The following is a 21,273-nucleotide window of genomic DNA, read 5'->3' on the forward strand; positions in this document are numbered from 1 at the left end:
ATTCAAAGTTATCAATCTAAAAATAAAAAATAAAAAACTTACCGAAAGACGAGTCATAAATCTTGTATTTCTCAATAAGTAATTTCCTAAGCGAGGAGTATTCCGCAAGTCGTCCAATAGGTAGAACATATTTCTCCCAGTCTTCGTACTTGGCCCTAATTCTATCCCGGAACCTGATGTACTTGCTGCCAGCAATCCTGCCAGTAAGATCGCTGTGGTCTCCGGTCAACCACGGGTGTACAAGACACTCATGAGCAGTCATACGTTTTTCCTTGTTCTTGATCAGCAGTCTGCGGATAAAGTCTTTGCCCTCGTCAGAAATATGCCTGAAGGCCTCCTCGTCAAAGTCCCAGTCGCAGGCCTTGACATTCTTAAGCGTCTCTATGTCATTGTCTCCAGCAAAAGGCGAAAGACCACTGAGCAGAACGTAAGCCAGGACTCCGCAAGCCCACATGTCTGTGTAGAACCCAACAGGTTCCCTCTCTACTATTTCAGGCGCTGCGAATTCCGCAGTTCCTGTGCTGATCTTGACCACTTCATTAGGATCCAATTTAGTAGCTAAGCCAAAGTCAATCAGCTTGACGTTGGTGCTGTTTCTCATTTGGCACATAATATTCTCCGGCTTGATATCTAAGTGGATGATATTCTTCTCGTGCATGTGCTTAATACCCTCGCAGATCTGTCTCATGTAATTAATAACTTCAGCTTCCGACATGATGTAGCCTTCAGCAGTGATTCGCTCGAAGAGTTCTCCACCGGACAAGAACTCAAATATCAAAATCATTTCATCGTCATCTTCAAATGCATCGTGTAAGTTTATCAACTTCTGGTGGTGCAGCTGGTTCATAATATCTATCTCCTTCCTGATCAACTCCTTCTCCATGATGTGCGACACGGGGATAAATTTAGCCGCGAATATATTTCCAGTAGCGCGTTCACGACACCGATGAACGACTCCGAATGCTCCGGTGCCGATTTCTTCAAGAATATCGTATCTGTCGTAGACAGACATTGTCTTGATTTCAACAGGTTGAGGCACGTACTTGCTGTAGATGTCAAAGACAAACTGATCATAGTCACGAACTTTTTCATCATTGCTTCCCCGAATTTTCTTGCCGCTTTCATCATATCGGACTTCGCGTTTTTCAGGCGCCTTCTTTTTCGCACCCTTGGTCGTGATCAATGGCGTGACTTCACTGGGGTCAGATCTTCCGTAAACATTTTCAGCGCATACACGGAAGTCATACTGGTGACCAGGACTCAAGTCTTGAACTGCGAAGCTGGTGAATCGCGTCATACCACATCTGATCCAGCTGGTCATCGGAGCTTCCCGTTTTTCAACAACGTAGTTAGTGATGTTGCTACCACCGTCCCACAGTGGAGGCTTCCAAGTAAGTGCCAATGAATCGTGACCAATGTTGTCAATAACTGGGAAGCGTGGTGGGTCTGGACGATCGCTAATTTGAATCTTAATGATAGCTGAGTCTTGTCCCAGTTCATTTTCAGCTGTAATTCTGTACGGCCCAGAATCAATGCGGTTTCCGTCTCTGATGGTCAAGATCGCGTGTCGTTCTTTAAGTTCGACGTTGTAGTGACCTCCAGACTCAATAGTTTCACCTTCACGGATCCAGTGGATCTTGGGCTTGGGGAATCCAGTGAAAGGAATCTTAATCACGACATTGACGCCCTTGTCAAAGAAGGCAGTGTCACGGAACCTCGGAGGAACATTAAGTTTTGGAGGTGTCATTATGAATAATTCACCTTTGGTTGATTTGTGGCCTCCCTTGTTGGAAGCACGACAGATATACTCATCGGCATCTTCACCAAAGACATCCTGGATCACCAGAGTGTGGCAATCGTTCTCGGAGAATATCTGGTAGCGGCTGCTATTCTGGAGTTCCCTAGCTCCCTTGTACCAGGTGATGTGAGGCGTAGGAGAGCCGGTGATTACACACTTGAAGGTAGCGTTTGAATTCTGAGCGCAGTTTATTTTCTTCAGACCCTGTATTATCTCTGGAGGCTTGGATACCTGTGGATCGACGATCTTCACTGATGTAGAAGCAGTAGACTCTGGACTGAGTCCCGCTTGGTTTTGGGCAAACACGCGGAACTCGTACTGACGACCCTCGATCAAGTTGCTGACGTTTATCTGAGTCGTAGGGCATATAAGAATGTTGACGCGTTGCCAGGCAATGGTACCTGCTTCGCGTTTGTCGATCCAGTAGCCTTGGACTCTTGCTCCTCCGTCGTTCTCAGGCTTGCTCCAAGACAGGTTAACAAAGTCTCCACCAATCTCCAGAACTTTGGGCTTTCCGGGAGGTCCTGGCGGATCGAAGAGCGCTTTGGCCTTGATGGGATTGCTTCCTTCCAAAGCAGGGCCCATTCCGTTGTCATTGACAGCCATCACACGGAACATGTACTCGTGTCCTTCTGTCAGGCCTTGGACAATGAAGGTGGTGTCCTTGACAGAGCTGGAGATAGTCAGCCAGTGTCCTTGAGTGACGTCGCGACGTTCTACAACGTAATGAGTGACTTTGAGACCACCGTCTGACTTGGGTGGGTGCCAAGCAAGTGTGCACGTGTGCTTGTCGATGTCAGAGGCCTCCAGTGGTCCAACAGGCGGTCCAGGAGGTCCAGTAACGCGAGCGTTGAAGGATCCACTTACACTGCCACTATCATTGCTGATAGACAGCTCGTAGAGACCTTCGTCTTCGCGGTTTATGTCCTTGATGAAAATAATCAAGTACTCGTCGAAGATGGTGTACTTGATGTGCGCCGACTCGACCACCTTGGAGCCGTCCTTCTTGAGGACCACGTCCATGGGTTGATCACCGCTGTAGAAGATTTTGATCTTGGTGTTGTCCTTCTCCGGCAAGTAAAGGTCGCTTGGCATGCGCTCAATCTTCGGTGGCGTTCCAATCTTTAGTCTCATCGTTGTCGTGGCAATTCCCAGAGGATTAGAAGCCTGGCAAGCGTAATCTCCGCTGTCAGCTTCCCAAACTTCTGAGATAACAAGCCTGAAGAGACCGTCGTCTCGGCTTTCGCACCTGAATCGTCCGCCCATTGTGATTTCCCGTCCGTTGCGCAGCCATCTGGGTGTAGGCATTGGTCTGCCGGTAGCTTCGCATTCCAGGACGTAAGTTTTGCCCAATGGAACTCCTTGACTGACTGGCAGGGACTTGGTGAACTCTGGTTTTTCTCCACCCTCAACTTCGCAGACTTTGACGGGCGTTGTGCATGAGCTTGCCTCAGATCTTCCAGCAGCGTTTACTGCGAATACTCGGAACTCGTAATCACCTCTTTCAATCAAATGCATTACGGTGTAATCAAGATCTACCACGTTGTACTCGTTGCACTTCATCCAGATAGCCGAGCCGATTTCTCGTTTTTCAATGACGTATCCAATGATTCGGCTACCTCCGTCAGAAGTTGGAGCCTCCCATCTCAAGTCTACGTAGTTCTTGCCGACCTTAACGACCTGTGGAGTACCAGGTGGCGAAGGTACGTTGAATTTGCTACGCAGTTTGAATTGTATCGAGGGTGGACTGGGTTTGCTGAGTCCAGCAGCGTTTTGAGCGCGAACGCGGAATTCATACTCCTGACCGCGAGCCAATCCGTAGCAGATGTAGTGGGTGTCTTTCACCAGGTAGTCGTTGGCTATGCGCCAGCTGCTACCGTCTGTAGGGTCGCGATACTCCACTTTGTACCCTTGAATCCTTGATCCACCATCTGAAACTGGCTTGTCCCAAGAAATGGTGATGCTGTCGGTGTCCCAGTCGATGACTCTTGGTTGACCAGGTGGCTCAGGAACGTTGAACTGGAATTTGGCCATTATTGGCTCGTCGCCTACCAGAGGCTCGGATATTCCGTACTGGTTTTCAGCACGCACTCTGAAATTGAACTTTTTGTTGGGCTCAAGACCCATTACGTCGTAGTGCGTGTTGCGTACGAAACTGCTTAATTTTACCCAGTAACCGCCAGGGTCCAATTTCTCGACAACATAATTGGTAACTGGTGAGCCACCATCATCAAATGGCGCCTTCCAGGACAAGGTGCAAGTTTCAGGAGTAATGTCAGACACATCGAGTGGTCCAAGAGGATGCGACGGTTTGTCGACGACCAGAACTCGGCAAGAAGCCGAGTCTGTGCCAATTGAATTCACCAGTTGAATAGTGTAACAACCCGTATCGCTCCTCTTGGCCTTGCGGTTGATAAACTGCGAAGCTACTTCTGTTGTCTCGAACTTTATTCTGTCATCTTGGATAACTTCTTCTCCGTTTATCGACCAGTTGGGTCTGGGTTTCGGGTTAGCGTTAAACGGAACAGTTATGGTGAAATGTTCACCAGCAATCACTGTCATGTCGCGGATGCTCAGGTCGCTAGTGATCTTGGGTGCAAATTGTGGTGCCGCTGCGCGAATAGCGTCTGAACTCATGCTCCATGGGCCTTGTCCAGCAGCATTAACAGCTGCGACACGGAATTCATAGTCGTGATTTTCAATCAATCCTCCTACCTTGTAAGTAGTGTCAGGAATACGTGCTGGAGTTGCTTTAATCCACTTGTCTTCGCTGATCATACGCTTCTCGACAATGTAACCGGTGATCGGTGAGCCTCCGTCGCTTCTTGGTCTCGACCACGTGATGGTGATGCTGTCTTCTGTTGTCTCGACACCTTGAGGTACTCCTGGAGCGCTTGGAGGGTCGAATGGATAGCGCGCTTTGATTGGTTCTTTAGTTTCTACTGGATCAGAAGTTCCGTATTGGTTTTCAGCCATCACGCGGAACTCGTACTCCTGCCCGATATTGAGATTACGGACACGAACAAATGGAGCGGTGACGTAGCCACTGATCTTGGTCCAAGATTGCGATCTTTCACGTTTCTCAATCACGTAGTTTGTGATATCAGCTCCACCGTTGTCCTTAGGCGGGTTCCAGTACAATGTAAGAGCTTCTCCTGCAAATTCGTCAGCTCTGAGGTTCTGCGGTGGGCTTGGACGGTCAAGAACTCTAACATTGACAGTGGCAGTATCGAATCCAGAAGAGTTTCTTAGCTGAAGACGGTACTGACCTCCATCAGAGCGTCGCGAGTTCTTAACGACAATACTGGCGTAATCATCTTCAAGTTTTTGATGAACTCTTCTGTCTGTTTCATCCAGCACGACGTCGTTTGCAAACCATGAAGCCATGGGTCTTGGGAAGCCTACATACGGGACGTGGATGCTGAAATCTTCCCCAGCGCGGACTGTGATGTCTCTGACGCCACCCAAGTCCATGATCGGTTTGTTTGGTTGTTCTTCAATGGTGATGGGGTTCGTTGGACGACTTGGCTCGCTCTTGCCAACGTCATTCATAGCAATTATACGGAACTGGTACTCGTCTCCGAGTCTCAACTTGGGCACAGTGTAGATGAGTCCAGAGATCGGAGCTCCATTGACATCTGACCAATCAGATTCGTCTTTCCTCTTGGATTGAACGTAGTAACCGCGAATCTTAGCACCACCGTCGTTTCTTGGTGGTCTCCATGACAGAGTGACTGAATCTTTGGTAACTCGGTCAGCGTTGGGTTGCTCAGGAGCGTCGGGCTTGAGACGTTGGTGTCCAGCGACAATTTGGTCAGTGGCTCTGCTAGGATCTCCTGGTCCAGCTTCATTAACAGCAATCACACGGAATTCATAGCGACCACCTTCATGAAGATCTTGAACGGAGAATGTTGTATTGGGTGTCGCGTAATTGTTTACCTTGAGCCATTCACCGCCTCGTTCGCGTTTCTCTACGTAGTAACCAGTAATAGGCTTACCGCCAGTGTTGTCTGGTGGATTCCAGGTGAGAGTACAAGTGTTGGGCGTGTAACCAAGAATTTCTGGCTGACTTGGTGGTCCTGGAGGATCGAAAGGACTCTTAGCCACCACGGGCTTGCCGTCCAGAGGTTCTGAGACTCCATAGAGATTCTCAGCACGTACTCTGAAGATATACCGACGGCCTTCTTGCAATCCTCGGGCTGTAAAGTGGCAAGTAGGACAGAAGCCAGGCACTTGGCGCCAGTTGTCCATTCCAAAGTCGCACATTTCGACGATGTAGTTGGTGATCTCAGCGCCACCGTTGTCGTCAGGTGGACTCCAGGACAATGACACTGACTCGTGGTTGGTTCCAGAGTACAGAAGCGGTCCTTTCGGCGGATCAGGCTTGTCTACGACGATCACCTGAATGTCAGCCATGTCGCTTCCAAATTCATTGGTCGCTTCCACGGAGTAGAATCCAGCGTCTTCGCGAGTAGACTTTTCAATGAGTAAAACAGTGTGTTCACTCTTAGTTTGCGTGGAAATTCGGTAGTTATCCACCAATGGACCAGCGTCTTTGAGCCAAGAGACTCTTGGAGTTGGTGCTCCGGAGATTGGAATATCTACGTGGATTGGTTCGCCAGCACGAACGCGGATCTTGCGGCCCAGAAGAGCATCAAGGTGAAGTTTAGGCTTCTCTTTCATTGGTCTAGCTGCAAAGATGTTGGAAGCGTCGCTTGGTTTTCCGGCTCCCGCAGCGTTTACTGCAGAAACACGGTACTCATACTGATGACCTTCAGAAACATGTTCGTCGAGATACTCAGGTCCTTTGACCAGTTCCTTGTTGATTCTTATCCAGCGACCAGTAGCGCGATCACGTCTCTCAATCTCGTACCCAAGAATGGAGGATCCTCCGTTGCTAATTGGCGGAGTCCATTTGATGTGAATATGATCTTTGCTAGAGTCCAAGCATTCGGGTTTACCTGGTTGTCCAGGAACAACGAATTGATTCTTCGCGACGATAGCTTTATCAGTTTTCAGAGGATCTGAACGACCTTGCAAATTTTCTGCTGAGACTCGGAACTCGTACTTCGAGCCTTCCATCAACCTTGGAACCGTTGCGTGGGTCTGAGTAGGGCTAACATGGTTAACAGCCGGTACCCAACCGCCTCCGTGAGTTAAATCACGTTTCTCAATAACGTATCCAGTAATTTCACTACCGCCATTATCTTTTGGTGGCTTCCAAGACAAAGTAACCGACTGGCTGGTGATTTCTTCGTACTCCAATGGGCCTTCAGGTGGACCTGGACGGTCGAGGACAATCAGGTTGAAGCTGCCCTCGTCAACACCGCTTTCGTTCTTCAATGTAAGATGGTAACGACCTGAATCAGCACGTTGAGCGTTGACAGTATGCACAATTGTGTGGTAGCCAATTGAAGTAATCGTTGTTTTTTCATTAGTACTAAGCGCTTTGTTGTTCAAGGTCCAAGTTACTTCGGGTGCAGGTTCTCCAATGAAGTGAATATCAACATGGAAGACCAATCCAGCTTTGATTCTAATGTCATCCAACGGAGTTTGAATTTTAGGTGCTAGATGACGGCTCTTGGCAATTACCGCGTCGCTTGGTTCCGAAGGTTCTGACTGTCCGGCAGCATTAACAGCAATTACCCTGAACTCGTACTCCATTCCTTCAGTGAGGTCCGGAGCAGTCGCACTAGTTTTGTCACTAGGTACGTGAACAGCGTTGATCCAATAGGGACTGCCTTTCTCCTTCTTCTGAACAATGTATCCAGTGATAGGCGATCCTCCGTTGTTTTCAGGAGCTGGCCAGGTCAGGTCAACGTGGTCTTTGTCCCAGTCAACAATCTTGGGCTTACCAGGTGCATCAGGCTCATCGAACTCATTCTTAGCCACAATACTACGGGTTGTTTCCAGAGGATCTGACTCGCCGATGTTATTAACAGCTTTCACACGGAAGTAGTACTCCTTTCGGTGAGTCAGTCTGAAAACTTCGTGGTTCAAAGTCATTGCCATACCTGCGTCAGACCAAGTTCCTCGTGAGACGTCCATCTTCTCGACAATGTAATGAAGAATTGGACTTCCACCGTCGTCGAGCGGTAACTGCCATGATAGATGACAGCTGTCCTTGCAAATGTTACTGACGACCAGTGGTTTCTCTGGTGGTGAAGGACGATCCAGCACCGTGACATGAGCACTAGCTGACATTTTTCCAACGTCATTAACTAGATTCAAAGTGTAACGACCAGCGTCAGATCGTACCGAGAACGGAATTTCAAAGGTTGTGTTGGTCGACGTGGTGAATATTTCATGGCGAACATCTTGTTCAATCGGTTTGCCGTTTAGAGTCCAGTAGGCAGTGGGCTTAGGAGCCGCCTCGATGGGAAGGTCCCAACTGATCTTCTGGCCAGCTCGCACCGTCAGGTCTCGCATCAACATCTTGTCGAAGGTCGGAGCTTGGAACCGTGGTTTGGTAATTACCGGCGCTGAGGCTTCTGAAGGCTCTCCTTGTCCGCCTTGGTTGACTGCAATCACGCGGAACTCATATTCCTGACCTTCAGTTAGATCTGGCACCTTAGCAGTGCAATCCTTTCCACCGGAAACTTCCAAGGCTTTTTCCCACTGTCCAAAGCGCGGACGTTTCTCAATAATGTACCCAGTAATTGGAGATCCACCGTCTTTTTTTGGTGGAGTCCATTCAAGATCAACGTAGTCTTTGTTCCAGTCAGTAGCAATCGGCTGGCCAGGTTTGTCGGGTTTGCCGAACGGATCCTTGGCAGTGATTTCATCAAGCCCTGTCAAAGGCAATGACTCTCCAATCTTGTTAACAGCACGAATACGGAACGTGTATTGATGTCCTTCTATCAAATGATCAACTTTGTAAGTGCAAATATCTGATTCAGCTGCAGGTACCCAGCGCATGCTTTCCGAGTCCATTTTTTCGATCATATAGTGAAGGATCTCAGCGCCTCCATCATCTCTTGGGACTCTCCAGCTGAGTGTACAGCCGTGTCGTGTGACGTTGTCAATCTTAAGCGGACCCTCTGGTGGAGATGGAACGTCCATTACGATAACTTCCAACGTAGCGCTGTCTACACCGTTGACATTCTTAACTGTCAACGTGTAAGTACCCGAGTCTGCACGTCTAGCGTCCATGAAACGCACCTTCGTGTTGTAATCCGTGTTGGTAATCTTAATACGGTCATCATTAGTGACCATATTGCCCTTCAAGTTCCATTCCTTGGTTGGTGGTGGTTCACCAATAACCGGAACATCAAAGTCGAAGAACGCACCAGCCTTGACTTTGACATCCAGCATGTATTTGCGGTCGATTTTCGGTGGCAAATTCTTCGGTCTTGCAATGTGAGGACTGGTAGGATCTGAAGCTACACCAGGACCACCTTTGTTTACAGCGCGAACACGGAATTCATAAGTAGTACCTTCTATCAAATCATTAACTCTTCCGTGAGTAACATCTCCTTCAATTTTGCTAACTTCTTCCCAAGTAGGATTAAATTTATCTCTCTTTTCAATAACATACCCAATAATTGGTGATCCTCCATCTTCAATCGGACGATCCCAGGCCAGTTCAACAAAGTCACGGTCAAAGTCCGTGATTTTGGGTGTTCCTGGTTTGCCAGGTTCATCAAACGGATTCTTAGCCTCAATATTTTGTGTAGTCGTCAGTGGATCTGATTTTCCTTGTTTATTAACAGCACGAACACGGAATTTATACTTGTGTCTCGGGGTTAGATCGTCAATCTTCAGAGTAGTCTCTGGACCATCTGTTTGACCCGCTGGGACCCATCTTCCAGTCGCGTCATCCATTTTCTCGACGACGTAGCACTCAATAGGCTGTCCTCCATCATCCTCCGGCGGGTTCCACGACAAAGTACATCCTTCTGCATGGACATCTGAAGCTCTCAGCGGTCCCTCCGGTGCTCCGGGTTTATCTAATACAATAACTCTAACAGTAGCTGAATCCTTACCGCTGGAATTCTCAGCATTGAGAGTGTATCTTCCAGAGTCGGCTCTTGTCGCCATGCGGACGGAAAAGTTGGTTGCGTATTCCACGTTCTTGATTTTGATACGATCAGTCGGGTAAAGTTCTTTGACCCCCAGCAACCAGGTTGTCGTTGGCGGAGGTTCTCCGCTGACTTTGACATCAAAGCTGAAGTTCTGGCCAGCTTTGATTTTGATGTCTTCCAGGTTCGTACGGTCGATCATTGGCGGCTGGTTGCGTGGCTTAGCGATTATTGTTGGTGTTGCATTGGAAGGTTCACTGGGACCAGCTGCGTTGACAGCGCGAACGCGGAATTCATACGGCTGGCCTTCTATCAAATCTGGAACGGTTGCATAAGTGAACTCTGGAGGTACTTCCATGGCTTTCTCCCAGTCACCATACTTGTCTTTCTTCTCGATTATGTATCCAGTAATCGGCGAACCTCCGTCGTTCAACGGAGGTGTCCATTCAAGATCCACATGATCACGATCCCAGTCTGTGGCTTTGAGATTTCCAGGCTTGTCAGGTTCGTCGAATGGATTCTTAGCGATTATAGTTTCCTCGGCAGTGAGTGGCTCTGATTCTCCTTCAGCGTTGATGGCAGACACACGGAACTTGTACTCTTTCCCGGGAGTCAACCCGATGACATCCATATGAGGCTCGGGAGACCTACCACAAGGAATCCAGCAGCCGGTGTCCGGGTCCATTTTCTCGACTTGGTAGTATTCTACAGGAGTACCACCATCGTCTACTGGACGCTTCCATTTAAGCTTGCAGCCCTCTTTATGGACGTCTGAGATCTCCAATGGACCTTCAGGCGCAGATGGCTTGTCAGTGACGACCACATTTATGGTGACGCTGTCCTTGCCCGAGCTGTTGGTCGCTGTGACGACGTACTCCCCGGTGTTATTTCGAGCCACTGGTCTGATCACCAGTTTAGTGCTGTAAGGAGGATTCTCGAGGGTGACTGTTTTATTAGAGACGATTGGTATAGATGAACAACGCCAGTCGACGTGTGGTGCCGGTTCTCCGATAATATTTGCGTCGAATTTGAGGGTTGAACCTGCTGATAGGGTTATGTCCTTCAGGTGTCTTCGGTCGATCTTTGGAGCAACTGCAACATTATTATTTTTTAGTATTTAATTTTCCCATTTATAATTTTTTAGAGCTTCTTAATTATAAAATTTTTTAAATAAATTTTTTTTGCCATGATTAATTTGTAAAAAAATGTCTAAAAATAATTAAATGTCTCTCAATTTCAGTACTATTTTTTAAATACTTACGGAAACGTGGCTTGGCAAGGAATGTCTTGCTAACATCACCAGGCTCCGACTGTCCAGCTTTGTTAACAGCAATAACACGGAACTGATATTCATTTCCTTCAATCAATCCGGTTAAATGTGCTTCTAACTGTGGGGAAGTCAATTCCAAAGCCTTTTCCCACATAGCGCTGTATTTATCTTTCTTCTCAATAATATACCCAGTGATTGGAGACCCACCATTCGAGAAAGGTTCTCGCCAGGTTAAGTCTACTGTGTTTGCTGACCAGTCTGTCGGCTCAGGAGCACCAGGAGGCGATGGTACCGCTACAATAAATCACAAAAATTAGTAATCATTCCTTTATAATAAATAAATAAATTTTAATAATTTAAAAATTGGTAAATATTTACTGAATGGATCCTTGGCGATGATAGATCCATAAGTCTCAAGCGGCTCCGATTCTCCCTCAGAATTGAGGGCTTTGACGCGGAATTTGTACTCGTGACCGGGAGTCAAACCGTCAACCTTCATCTCAGTACCCGCACACTTGCCAACTGGCAACCAAACACCAGTCTCCGGGTCGTATTTCTCCACGAGATATCCTTCGATTGGTTCGCCACCATCGTCTTTGGGTTTTCTCCATTTGAGGGTACAACCATTCTTGGTGATGTCAGACACGTCCAGAGGTCCTTCGGGCTTCGATGGTCTTGCTGAGAATCACAAAAACATTTTTAATATAAATTATAGTTATAATTATAACAATCTAATAAATTTTATATTTTCTTCACTAAATAATTTTTTATTAAGTATATAAAATTAAACAGACCGACTGCTAGATCTTTGGGTGCCATAGACACATAAATGTTACCGCGAGCAAACTTGTCAACAGTCTATTGATGTCAAGCAAATTCAATTGTTAATATCTCTAGTGACTGCACTTGAATTGATGCCGAAATTTTTTTTGTAGCAATAAATTTGTTACGTAATTACTTGTCCTTAACCCTCTTTATAACTCTATTATTGTCTAATTGTAATTAAATATCAATAACAATTGATAAATAAGTATTATTTATTTTTTAAATTAGTTTAAAAAAATTTTTTTTTATTTATAAATTTTACTGAGTAAAAAAATTTTTCAGAAAGTAGCTAGTATAATCCAGATTACACTGACTCTAATCCAGATATTACCCAGTATAATCCAGATTACACTGAGTATAATCTGGATTATACTAGCTACTATCTAAAAAAAAATTTTTTTTCACCTCAGATATCACTGAGTATAATCTGGGATGATATCCAGTGTCATCTTGTTCTTTCTGCTTGATTAAAAAATTTTTTAATAAAAGTCTTTAAATCTGATTAAAAACTTTTTTAATTTTGACAAATTTTTTTTTTATCCTCAAGTAAAAAAAATAATTTTTTTCTTCATCCAATATACTTACAAATAACAGTGACCTCGACTTCAGCAGTATCACTTCCATACTGATTAACAGCTGTAATCTTGTAAATTCCAGTGTCTTTGCGTTCAGCCTTGTCGTTGAAGAACTTGGTATTATTCGGCTCATTAACGACACGACGGTAGGTCGTTATGTGAATATTCTTGTCATTGATAACCCAGGTGACCTCAGGAGCCGGTTCACCGATAACTTTAACGTCAAAGTGGAAGCGCTCACCCTCACGAATATGAACATCGCGGAGATTACGTCTATCAATTTTAGGTGGTACTGAAAAAATTAATATCGTCCAAATTAATATCAAGTAATTCAAAAATAATTGTAAAAAAATATCTTTATATTACCTCTGCGACTCTTAGCCATGATAGCTTTGCTGGCGTCAGAAGGTTCACCAGGACCAGCAGCATTGATAGCTCTGACTCTGAACTCGTACTCGACTCCTTCGTCAAGGTTTTCTGCACGACCTTTGCACTCGGGGCTGCTTGTCTCGCAAGCTTTCATCCATTTTTGAGAGCCTTTTTCGCGCTTCTCGATCATATAGCCAGTTATTGGAGACCCGCCGTCTTGTAACGGCGGAGTCCATCTGAGATCAACGTGATCTTTGTCCCAGTCGGTTGCTTCTGGCCTACCTGGTGGTCCTGGCTCATCTGTATTCAATAAAAATAATATTTAATTTTTTATATTAATTTATTTTACAAATATTATATTAGAAATTATTTTTTTTATTTGATTTAAAATTTTAATATTTTAAACAATTGTAAAATTTTTCATGCAACATTTTTTTGTTTTTGTTAAAATAATTAAATTACCAAACGGATTTTTGGCGACAATACTATGATCCGTCACCAAAGGTTCAGACTCTCCTTCAGCATTGACCGCCGCGACCCGGAACTTATACTCTTGCCCGGGGACCAAATTTTCAACTTCAAAATTATTGTCCTTAGTTCTTCCAACAGGAATCCATCTTCCCGTTTCAGTGTCCATCTTCTCCACAACGAAGTGCTCAATAGGAGCCCCACCGTCATCAAGTGGAGGATTCCATTTAAGTTTGCATCCCTCCTTATGAACATCGCTGACCTTAAGCGGTCCCTCAGGCTTGGCTGGTCTATCTAACACCAAAATTTCAATCGAAGCTTCATCTTTACCAGAATCATTTTCCGCCTTAAGAGTCAGCTGCCCGCAGTGCTTTCTCGTCGCCGAAGGAATTATGAACTTAGTCCTATAATCTTCCATCTCAATAGTAAGACTAACTCCATCTTCCTGGCGAACTTTGTTGTGCCACCAAACTTTGTCTGGCGGAGGTTCTCCAGATACTTTAACATCCAGCTTTATTTGGTTGCCAGCCTTGACCGTGAGATCGCGAAGATTGGTACGATCAATCTTCGGGGCTGCAAATCTGTCTTTGGCGGTCAGAATATCACTGGGATCACTGGGTTGACTGACTCCTCCCTTATTGACAGCTTTGATTCTGAATTGATACTTCTGTCCTTCAGTCAAATCTTCAACCGTGCCTTGGAGTTTTTCCCCAGGAACTTCGCCAGCTTTCGTCCACTTTCCGTACATGTCTTTCTTCTCAATGATGTACTTTTCAATAGGCGCTCCGCCGTCGCGTTTTGGAGGCTTCCACTTGAGCACAACATGTCGCTTGTCCCAATCCTTCAAGTCTGGCTTGCCAGGAGGGTCTGGTTCTCTGAAGGGATTCTTGGCAGTGGTCGGAAGATCAGTTTCCAAAGGTTCCGAGTCGCCTTCAGCGTTGACGGCTTTCACACGGAACATGTAGTCTTTTCCTTCATTCAGCCCTCCAATTTCCGCCTCTGGAGTTTTGCTTGTCGCGCAAGGAACCCACCTTCCAGTGTCAACGTCCATGCGTTCCACAATATAATGATCAATCGGTTCGCCACCGTCATCATCAGGCGGGTTCCACTTCAGCTTACAACCCTCCGCTGTGACATCAGAAACGTCCAATGGACCTTTAGGTTTGGTAGGCTTGCTAAGAACGACCAGCTCGATGTCAACCTGATCGGTTCCACTATCATTGGTAGCTATAACAGTGTAAGTTCCTGTGTCAGCTCGCTTCAACTTATTAAGAATGAATAACGTGTGGTATTCTTCGTTGTCAATCTTGAGACGATCCATCGGCTTTAGGATCGTGTCTTTGTACTTCCAGGTGACTTGTGGTGGCGGCTCGCCTTTTATGTCAGCTTCCAACCGTAGCATCTGGCCAATCCTGAGAGTTTTCTTCGCCAGGTTCTTCCTGTCAATTCTTGGAGCCAAGAATCTTGGCTTGGCTACGACACTCTTGGAAACGTCACTGGGTTCACTAGGTCCTGCGCGATTAACTGCAACCACACGGAACTCGTACTCGTGCCCAGGTTCGATTCCTTCAGTAACTTTAGCAGTGGTTCTGTCACCAACAACCATCGCTGCGTCAACCCACGTCCTTCCGTCCTTGTCGCGCATCTGAACGATGTATTTCTCAATAGCCGCTCCACCAGTGTCTTCTGGTGGAGTCCAAGCCAAGTCCACGAAATCTTTGTCCCAGTCTTTGAGATCAGGACGTCCTGGCTTGCTGGGTTCGTTGAACGGATTCTTGGCGATTATCGATTTATCGGCTTCCAACTCTTCAGAGTCGCCCTCTTTGTTAACAGCCTTCACGCGGAACTTATAAGGCTTGCCCTCAAGCAATCCAGTGATGTTAGCTTCAGGCTCAGTGGATCTGGCACAAGAAACCCAAGTTCCAGAGAGCGGGTCCAATTTCTCGATTTCGTAGTACTCGATAGGGCAGCCACCATCATCGTCTGGTCTGTGCCATTTCAATTTACAGCCATGCTTAGTGACATCGGTAACCGAGAGCGGACCCTTGGGTTTAGTTGGCTTACCAACGACAGTGATTTCAATCTCCGCTTCATCTTCTCCAACTTCATTGGTAGCACGAATCGTGTACCTACCAGTGTGCTTGCGTTTGGCTTTCATTACAAAGAACTTTGTGTTGTAGTCAATGTTATCAATGCGATAGACATCATCTGTCTTCAACTGGGTCTCTCCAATGGACCAAGTGACAATTGGAGGCGGTTCTCCAATAATGTTGACATTCAAGCTGATAGTCAGCCCAACTTTGACAGTCAAAGGCTGCAAACTAGTACGGTCAATGTGCGGCTTCAACCAACGCGCCTTAGCAGTGTGAGGATTAGTCGCTTCACTGGGTTCTCCAGGTCCTGCTTTGTTAACAGCTCTGATTCTGAATTGATACTGATTGCCTTCAACCAATCGTGGAACTATTCCTTCGCATTTAGGACCAGAAGTTTCAACAACTTTTACAAAACTTGTATCAAACTTCTCTTTCATCTCAATTATGTACCCAGTTATTGGAGCACCTCCATCACGCATAGGAGGCTCCCATTTAAGCGTAACAGTGCTTTCAGACCAGTCGACAATGTCCGGCAGTCCAGGAGCTCCAGGTGGGTCGAACGGATTTTTAGCAACCACAGCGCTTTCTGTATTCAAAGGCTCTGATTCTCCTTCTTCATTGACTGCTTTCACACGGAACTCGTATTTATGACCCGGTTCTAGACCCGTAAGAACGTGTTCTGTTTTCTCTGGATCCACGACACCTGCTGGAACCCATCTTCCAGTAACAAGATCCATTTTTTCAACAATGTAGCTCGACAATGGTAGACCTCCGTCATCTTTAGGTTTCTTCCATTTCAACTTACAGCCTTCTTTATGGACGTCCACTACTTCCAAAGGTCCTTCAGGTTTTCCAGGCTTGTCCAAAATAATAATCTCGACATCAGCTTCGTCACGTCCTGAGTCATTGACAGCTGTAATAGTGTACTTCCCCGTATCTTTACGGCTCGTATGGGACAAGATAAGTTTCGTCAGGTAGTCTTCGTTCTCGATCTTCAATTCTGGCGTGTTTTCGAGAGTCAAGCTACCGCGAGCCCAAGTTATCGTTGGTGGAGGTTCTCCTTCAACGTCAACTTCCAACTTGACATGCTGGCCTGCGCGTACTTTGATCATCTGTAGCTTGTCGCGGTTTATATGTGGCTTCAAATAGCGAGCTTTAGCGACGTGAGGTTTGGTAGGGTCGCTAGGTTCGCCGGGTCCAGCTTTGTTGACAGCTCGAACACGGAATTGGTAAGTGGAGCCTTTCTTCAGCCCAGTAACGATTCCTTTGGGCTCACCAGACCGGGTGTCGATGGCTTCTTCCCAGTGAGTCGAGAATTTCTCCTTTTTTTCGATTATGTAAGAAGTGATAGGAACACCTCCATCGTTCTTGGGTGGCGCCCACTTCAAGTTAACTCTATCAACGTCCCAGTCTTCGAACTCTGGAACTCCAGGTCTGCCTGGAAGGTCGAACGGATTCTTGGCAACGATTCCACCAGACGTGTTCAGTGGTTCAGATTCTCCTTCTTCGTTGATTGCCTTAACACGGAATTCATACTCGTGACCCTCGGTCAAACCTTTTACGTCCATTTCTGTGTCGTTGGTGCGGCCGACTGGCACCCAACGACCGGTTGTTTTGTCTAACTTCTCGACTTGATAACCAGTGATTGGTTTTCCTCCATCGTCTTCTGGTTTTTCCCATTGAAGCTTGCAGCCGTTCTTAGAAACGTCTGACACTTTCAGCGGGCCTTTAGGTTGACCTGGTGCTGAAAGAACAGTCACTTCCACTTCGGCTTCGTCTTCTCCTGAAGCGTTTACGGCTTTTATTTTCCAGACACCAGTGTTCTTTCGCACTGAGTCGCTGATAGTGAACTTGGTGTTGTAGTCAACATTAACGATCTCGATATTTCCTCCAGATTTAACGAGTTCGTTCTTGTGATACCAAGTTATTTCTGGTGGAGGTTCTCCGCGTACGTCTACATCGTACTTTATCTGTTTGCCAGCTCTTACAACTATTGGTTTCAAGTTTGTACGGTCAATTTTCGGTTTCACTAAAAAATTAATATAAGATTAAAAAAAAAATGTTTCCATTTTTATTATTAAGAATAGACGAGCATGGTACCACGGGGTTTATTTGATGACTACATCATTCATTCATTTCTGCGCTTATACATGACTTCTTTGTATTTCGATTGCCGCTAATTAAACTTAAATATCTAAATGAAGAATTGTTTCTTCATTATAAAATTTTTTCATTATCAAAACGTAATATTTCAAGCTTATCCCGAATCTCACGGTGAGAATTTCATAAATATAATTATAAAAAGCTTAAAGTAATACTAAATATAGTTGGAGTCATAATTTCTACGATTGTAAATATTAATACTTACAATACAATAGATGGTACCTATTATCCTAAATTATATCATAAATATTAAATATTTTTTACAATACATCAATGGTTAAATAATCTTATATTTTTCAATTATTACAATTCATATGGTAAGTATTATTATTCACGATGAGAATTATAGTTATTCTGCACAAAATTAATTTTCCAACTATTTTTTCCTTTAAAATACATTTACCAAATTTACTTATTGAATGTTATAAAAGTCAAGAAACAATAAAGTTAAAAATTAAATAAAATAATTAAAAAATAACTTTCGAATGCACTATTCAATTAGTATTTAATAATACTAAAATTATATACCCAGAATAACCATTAATAATTATTTATAATAAAATTTCCAACGTGCACGTAAAAGTAGTATCCAACAGCCTATCATATGCTTTTTGAATTTTTAGAACCAATCCCTAACATCTATAGTAACATTGTACCATGCTCGTGCATCCTTTACATAAATAATATCAATCCTAATTATCAACATAAACTTACATGCTTTGTGCTTGACCATTTGCATCTTAGAAGCATCAGAAGGTGGTGATGGCCCAGCTTTGTTAACAGCGATCACCCTGAACTGGTACTCAGCCCGATCTTTCAGGCCCATCACCCTAGCCTCTAGCCCTTCGCTAGCAGGGACTTCCATCGCCTTCTCCCAGTCTGGCTTGAACCGATCTTTCTTCTCAATAATATACTTCTCGATGGGAGATCCACCATCGAAGTCAGGAGCGGTCCATTTCAAGCTAACCGATTCATTGTCGTAATCGGTAATCAATGGAGTTCCAGGAGCATGTGGTTCGTCGAACGGATTCTTGGCTACCGTTGGCTTGTCACTGGTCAACGGTTCCGAGTCTCCTTCATCATTGACCGCGGTCACGCGGAACATATACTCGCTTCCAGGATTCAGCCCGGTTATATCAAACTCCATGTTGTCCGCATTTCCAGGTACTCTTCCACACCGGACCCACTTTCCAGTCCTAGTATCCATGCGTTCGATTTCGTACTCCTTGATCGGGACACCACCATCGTCTTCTGGCTTCTGCCATTTAACTTTAGCACTGGTAGCTGTCACATCTGACACCTTAAGTGGTCCACCCGGTGCGCCAGGCTTGCCCAAAACAGTAAGCTCAACAGACTCTTCATCCCGCCCGTTGACATTCTCAGCAATTAAGGTGTACTTTCCAGTATCTTTTCGCGTTGCGTTAACTATCGAAAACTCAGTGTGGTACTCAACATTCTCTATCTTGATCCTCTCAGTGGTAGTCAGCGGGATATTGTCCCTCCAAATCCAGTTGGTAGTTGGAGGCGGTTCACCGATAACATCAACAGACCACTTGTGAGTACGTCCCGCTTTTATGATCACTGATTTCAAGTTTGTCCTGTCAATTCTCGGTTTCAAGTTTCTGTGCTTGCAAATATGATTGTCCGTAGGCTCACTTGGCTGAGAAACACCAGCTTTATTAGCAGCACGAACTCTGAATTGGTAGACCATTTTTTCCTTCAAGCCTTCTACTTTAGCTTCAGGATTGTCGTCCGTGGTCTTCATAACTTCGACCCAGTCCGGCGAGAACTTATCTTTCATTTCCACGACATAGTGAGTGATAGGTCTACCACCGTCTTTTTCAGGCTTGGTCCACTTCAAGGACACGCTCACGTTATCATAGTCGAATATTTCTGGCTTGCCAGGTTTGTCTGGTTCATCGTATGGATTTTTGGCGACGATAGCATCGTCAGTGACCAGCGGTTCCGATTCGCCTTCTTTGTTGGTAGCCTTAACACGGAACTTGTACTTCTTGTTCGGTGTCAGTCCGGAGAAAGTGAAGCTGTCCTTATCAGGACCGACTTCTCCAGCAGGAACCCATCTTCCAGTGTCAACATCCATCTTCTCAAGAGTGTAACCCGTTAGAGGCGCTCCTCCATCGTCTTCAGGGCGCTTCCACTTGACAGTGATATGATCGGAACGGACTTCTTCAGTGACAAGTGGTCCCTTGGGTGGAGAAGGCTTGTCTAATACCACAACATCGCCAATGCTCTCACACTCGCCCGAGCCGTTGCTCAGAACTAACTTATACTTACCCGAGTCGGCGCGAGTTGTTTTGCGAACCGTCAAAACAGTGTTGCGTTCGTATTTATCAATAGTTATTCTTTCAGCAGAATCCTCTGCTAATTCTTTAGATCTCAAGAACCAATGAACTTCAGGATCTGGTTCTCCACCGTATTTAATATCATACTTGATAACTTGTCCTTTCTTTACCACCAAGTTGGTCAGCTGATCACCGATAATAAACGGCTTAACGAATCTACATTTTGCGATTATTGGTTTCGTTGCGTCTGAAGGTTCTCCAGGACCGGCTTTGTTGACGGCGCGAATCCTGAACTCGTACTGGGTGCCTTCTTTAAGGCCATCAATGGTACCTGAAGTAACGTCACCTTCAATCTCTTTGCCCTTGACCCACTCTTTGCCAAACTTTTCCTTGTATTCGATGATGTATCCAGTGATTGGAGATCCACCATCGCTGTCTGGCTTCGTCCATTTTAGATCTGCGTGATCTACGTCCCAATCAACGACCTCGACATTACCCGGTTTTCCAGGCTCGTCCCAAGGATCTTTGGCCAGAATCGGCTTGCCGAACAGCGCAGGCTCACTAGTACTAATTTTGTTGACAGCGCGGATTCGGAATTTATATTCTTTCTTAACTTTAAGGTCTTCGACTTTAAGAACGCATTTTTCACCGGGCGTAACTTCGCCGACGCTCTCCCACTGGTTCTTAAGACTTATGTCCAGTCTTTCGACGACATACTTGGTGATAGGAGAGCCTCCGTCGTTTTCAGAAGCCTTCCAGGATACGACGCATGAAGTAGCGAATACTTCAGTGACGTCAACGTCTCTTGGAGGAGTTGGGGCGTCTTGCATCACTATGTTGACGTCTTTAACTTCCTCGCCCTGTCCGTTGCTGATTTTTACCTGGTAAATGCCGGACTGGTCGCGCTGCGGCTTCTTTATCTTGTAGGTTATTTTATCTTCGCCTACTACCACCTCGACGTCCTTGAGAGGCAGTGCTTTTCCGTCTTTCATGAGCTTAGCTTCTATCGGAGTCTGCTTGGTTCCTTCGACTTTGTAAGGAATGATGAAGACGATTGGCGAAGAACAAGGTCCTTCGACTTTGTCGGGAATTTCGGCAATCGGCTTGCTCTCGCCCTTGCGAACAGTCAACTTGCAACTGCTGGAAAGCTCTCCACTCTTGCAAGTTATCTCTCCCTCGTCGGACATCTCGGTTCTATTGAAGACTAATTGATGCTTACCACCGCCGAGATTCTTTATCTCAATGCGGTCGTTCGGTTCGATCGGCTTGCCGTTGAACAGCCACTCTGCTGGGGCTGTTTGGTCTTGGAGTTCCACGTCCAGGACACATTTTTCGCGTTCGGTTGCTGAGGTGTCTTTCAGTTTTTTGGTGAAGCTGTTCAAGTCTGG

The 21,273-nt window shown here is 45.6% G+C and overlaps 1 protein-coding gene across 24 annotated transcripts in view; it reads right to left on the minus strand.

Annotated features, from left to right (window-relative positions):
- The window catches only part of Bent (projectin protein bent), a 52,170-nt gene that overhangs the window by 3,930 nt on the left and 26,967 nt on the right, over positions 1 to 21,273 (minus strand). For all 24 annotated transcript variants that reach the window (XM_074238820.1, XM_074238817.1, XM_074238816.1 and 21 more), the window contains 7 exons: positions 18,297 to 21,269; positions 13,321 to 17,448; positions 12,856 to 13,158; positions 12,500 to 12,781; positions 11,468 to 11,767; positions 11,081 to 11,383; positions 43 to 10,911 (listed from right to left, as the gene is read on the minus strand). In XM_074238820.1, the coding sequence (XP_074094921.1) occupies positions 43 to 10,911; positions 11,081 to 11,383; positions 11,468 to 11,767; positions 12,500 to 12,781; positions 12,856 to 13,158; positions 13,321 to 17,448; positions 18,297 to 21,269 (19,158 nt within the window). The remainder of the gene's footprint in view (positions 1 to 42; positions 10,912 to 11,080; positions 11,384 to 11,467; positions 11,768 to 12,499; positions 12,782 to 12,855; positions 13,159 to 13,320; positions 17,449 to 18,296; positions 21,270 to 21,273) is intronic.

The sequence above is a fragment of the Cotesia typhae genome, unplaced genomic scaffold, assembly GCF_013202065.1.
Source record: "Cotesia typhae breed Kobodo isofemale line unplaced genomic scaffold, CoteBio_Ctyphae contig_23, whole genome shotgun sequence".
In the NCBI taxonomy this organism is placed as follows: Eukaryota; Metazoa; Arthropoda; class Insecta; order Hymenoptera; family Braconidae; genus Cotesia; species Cotesia typhae.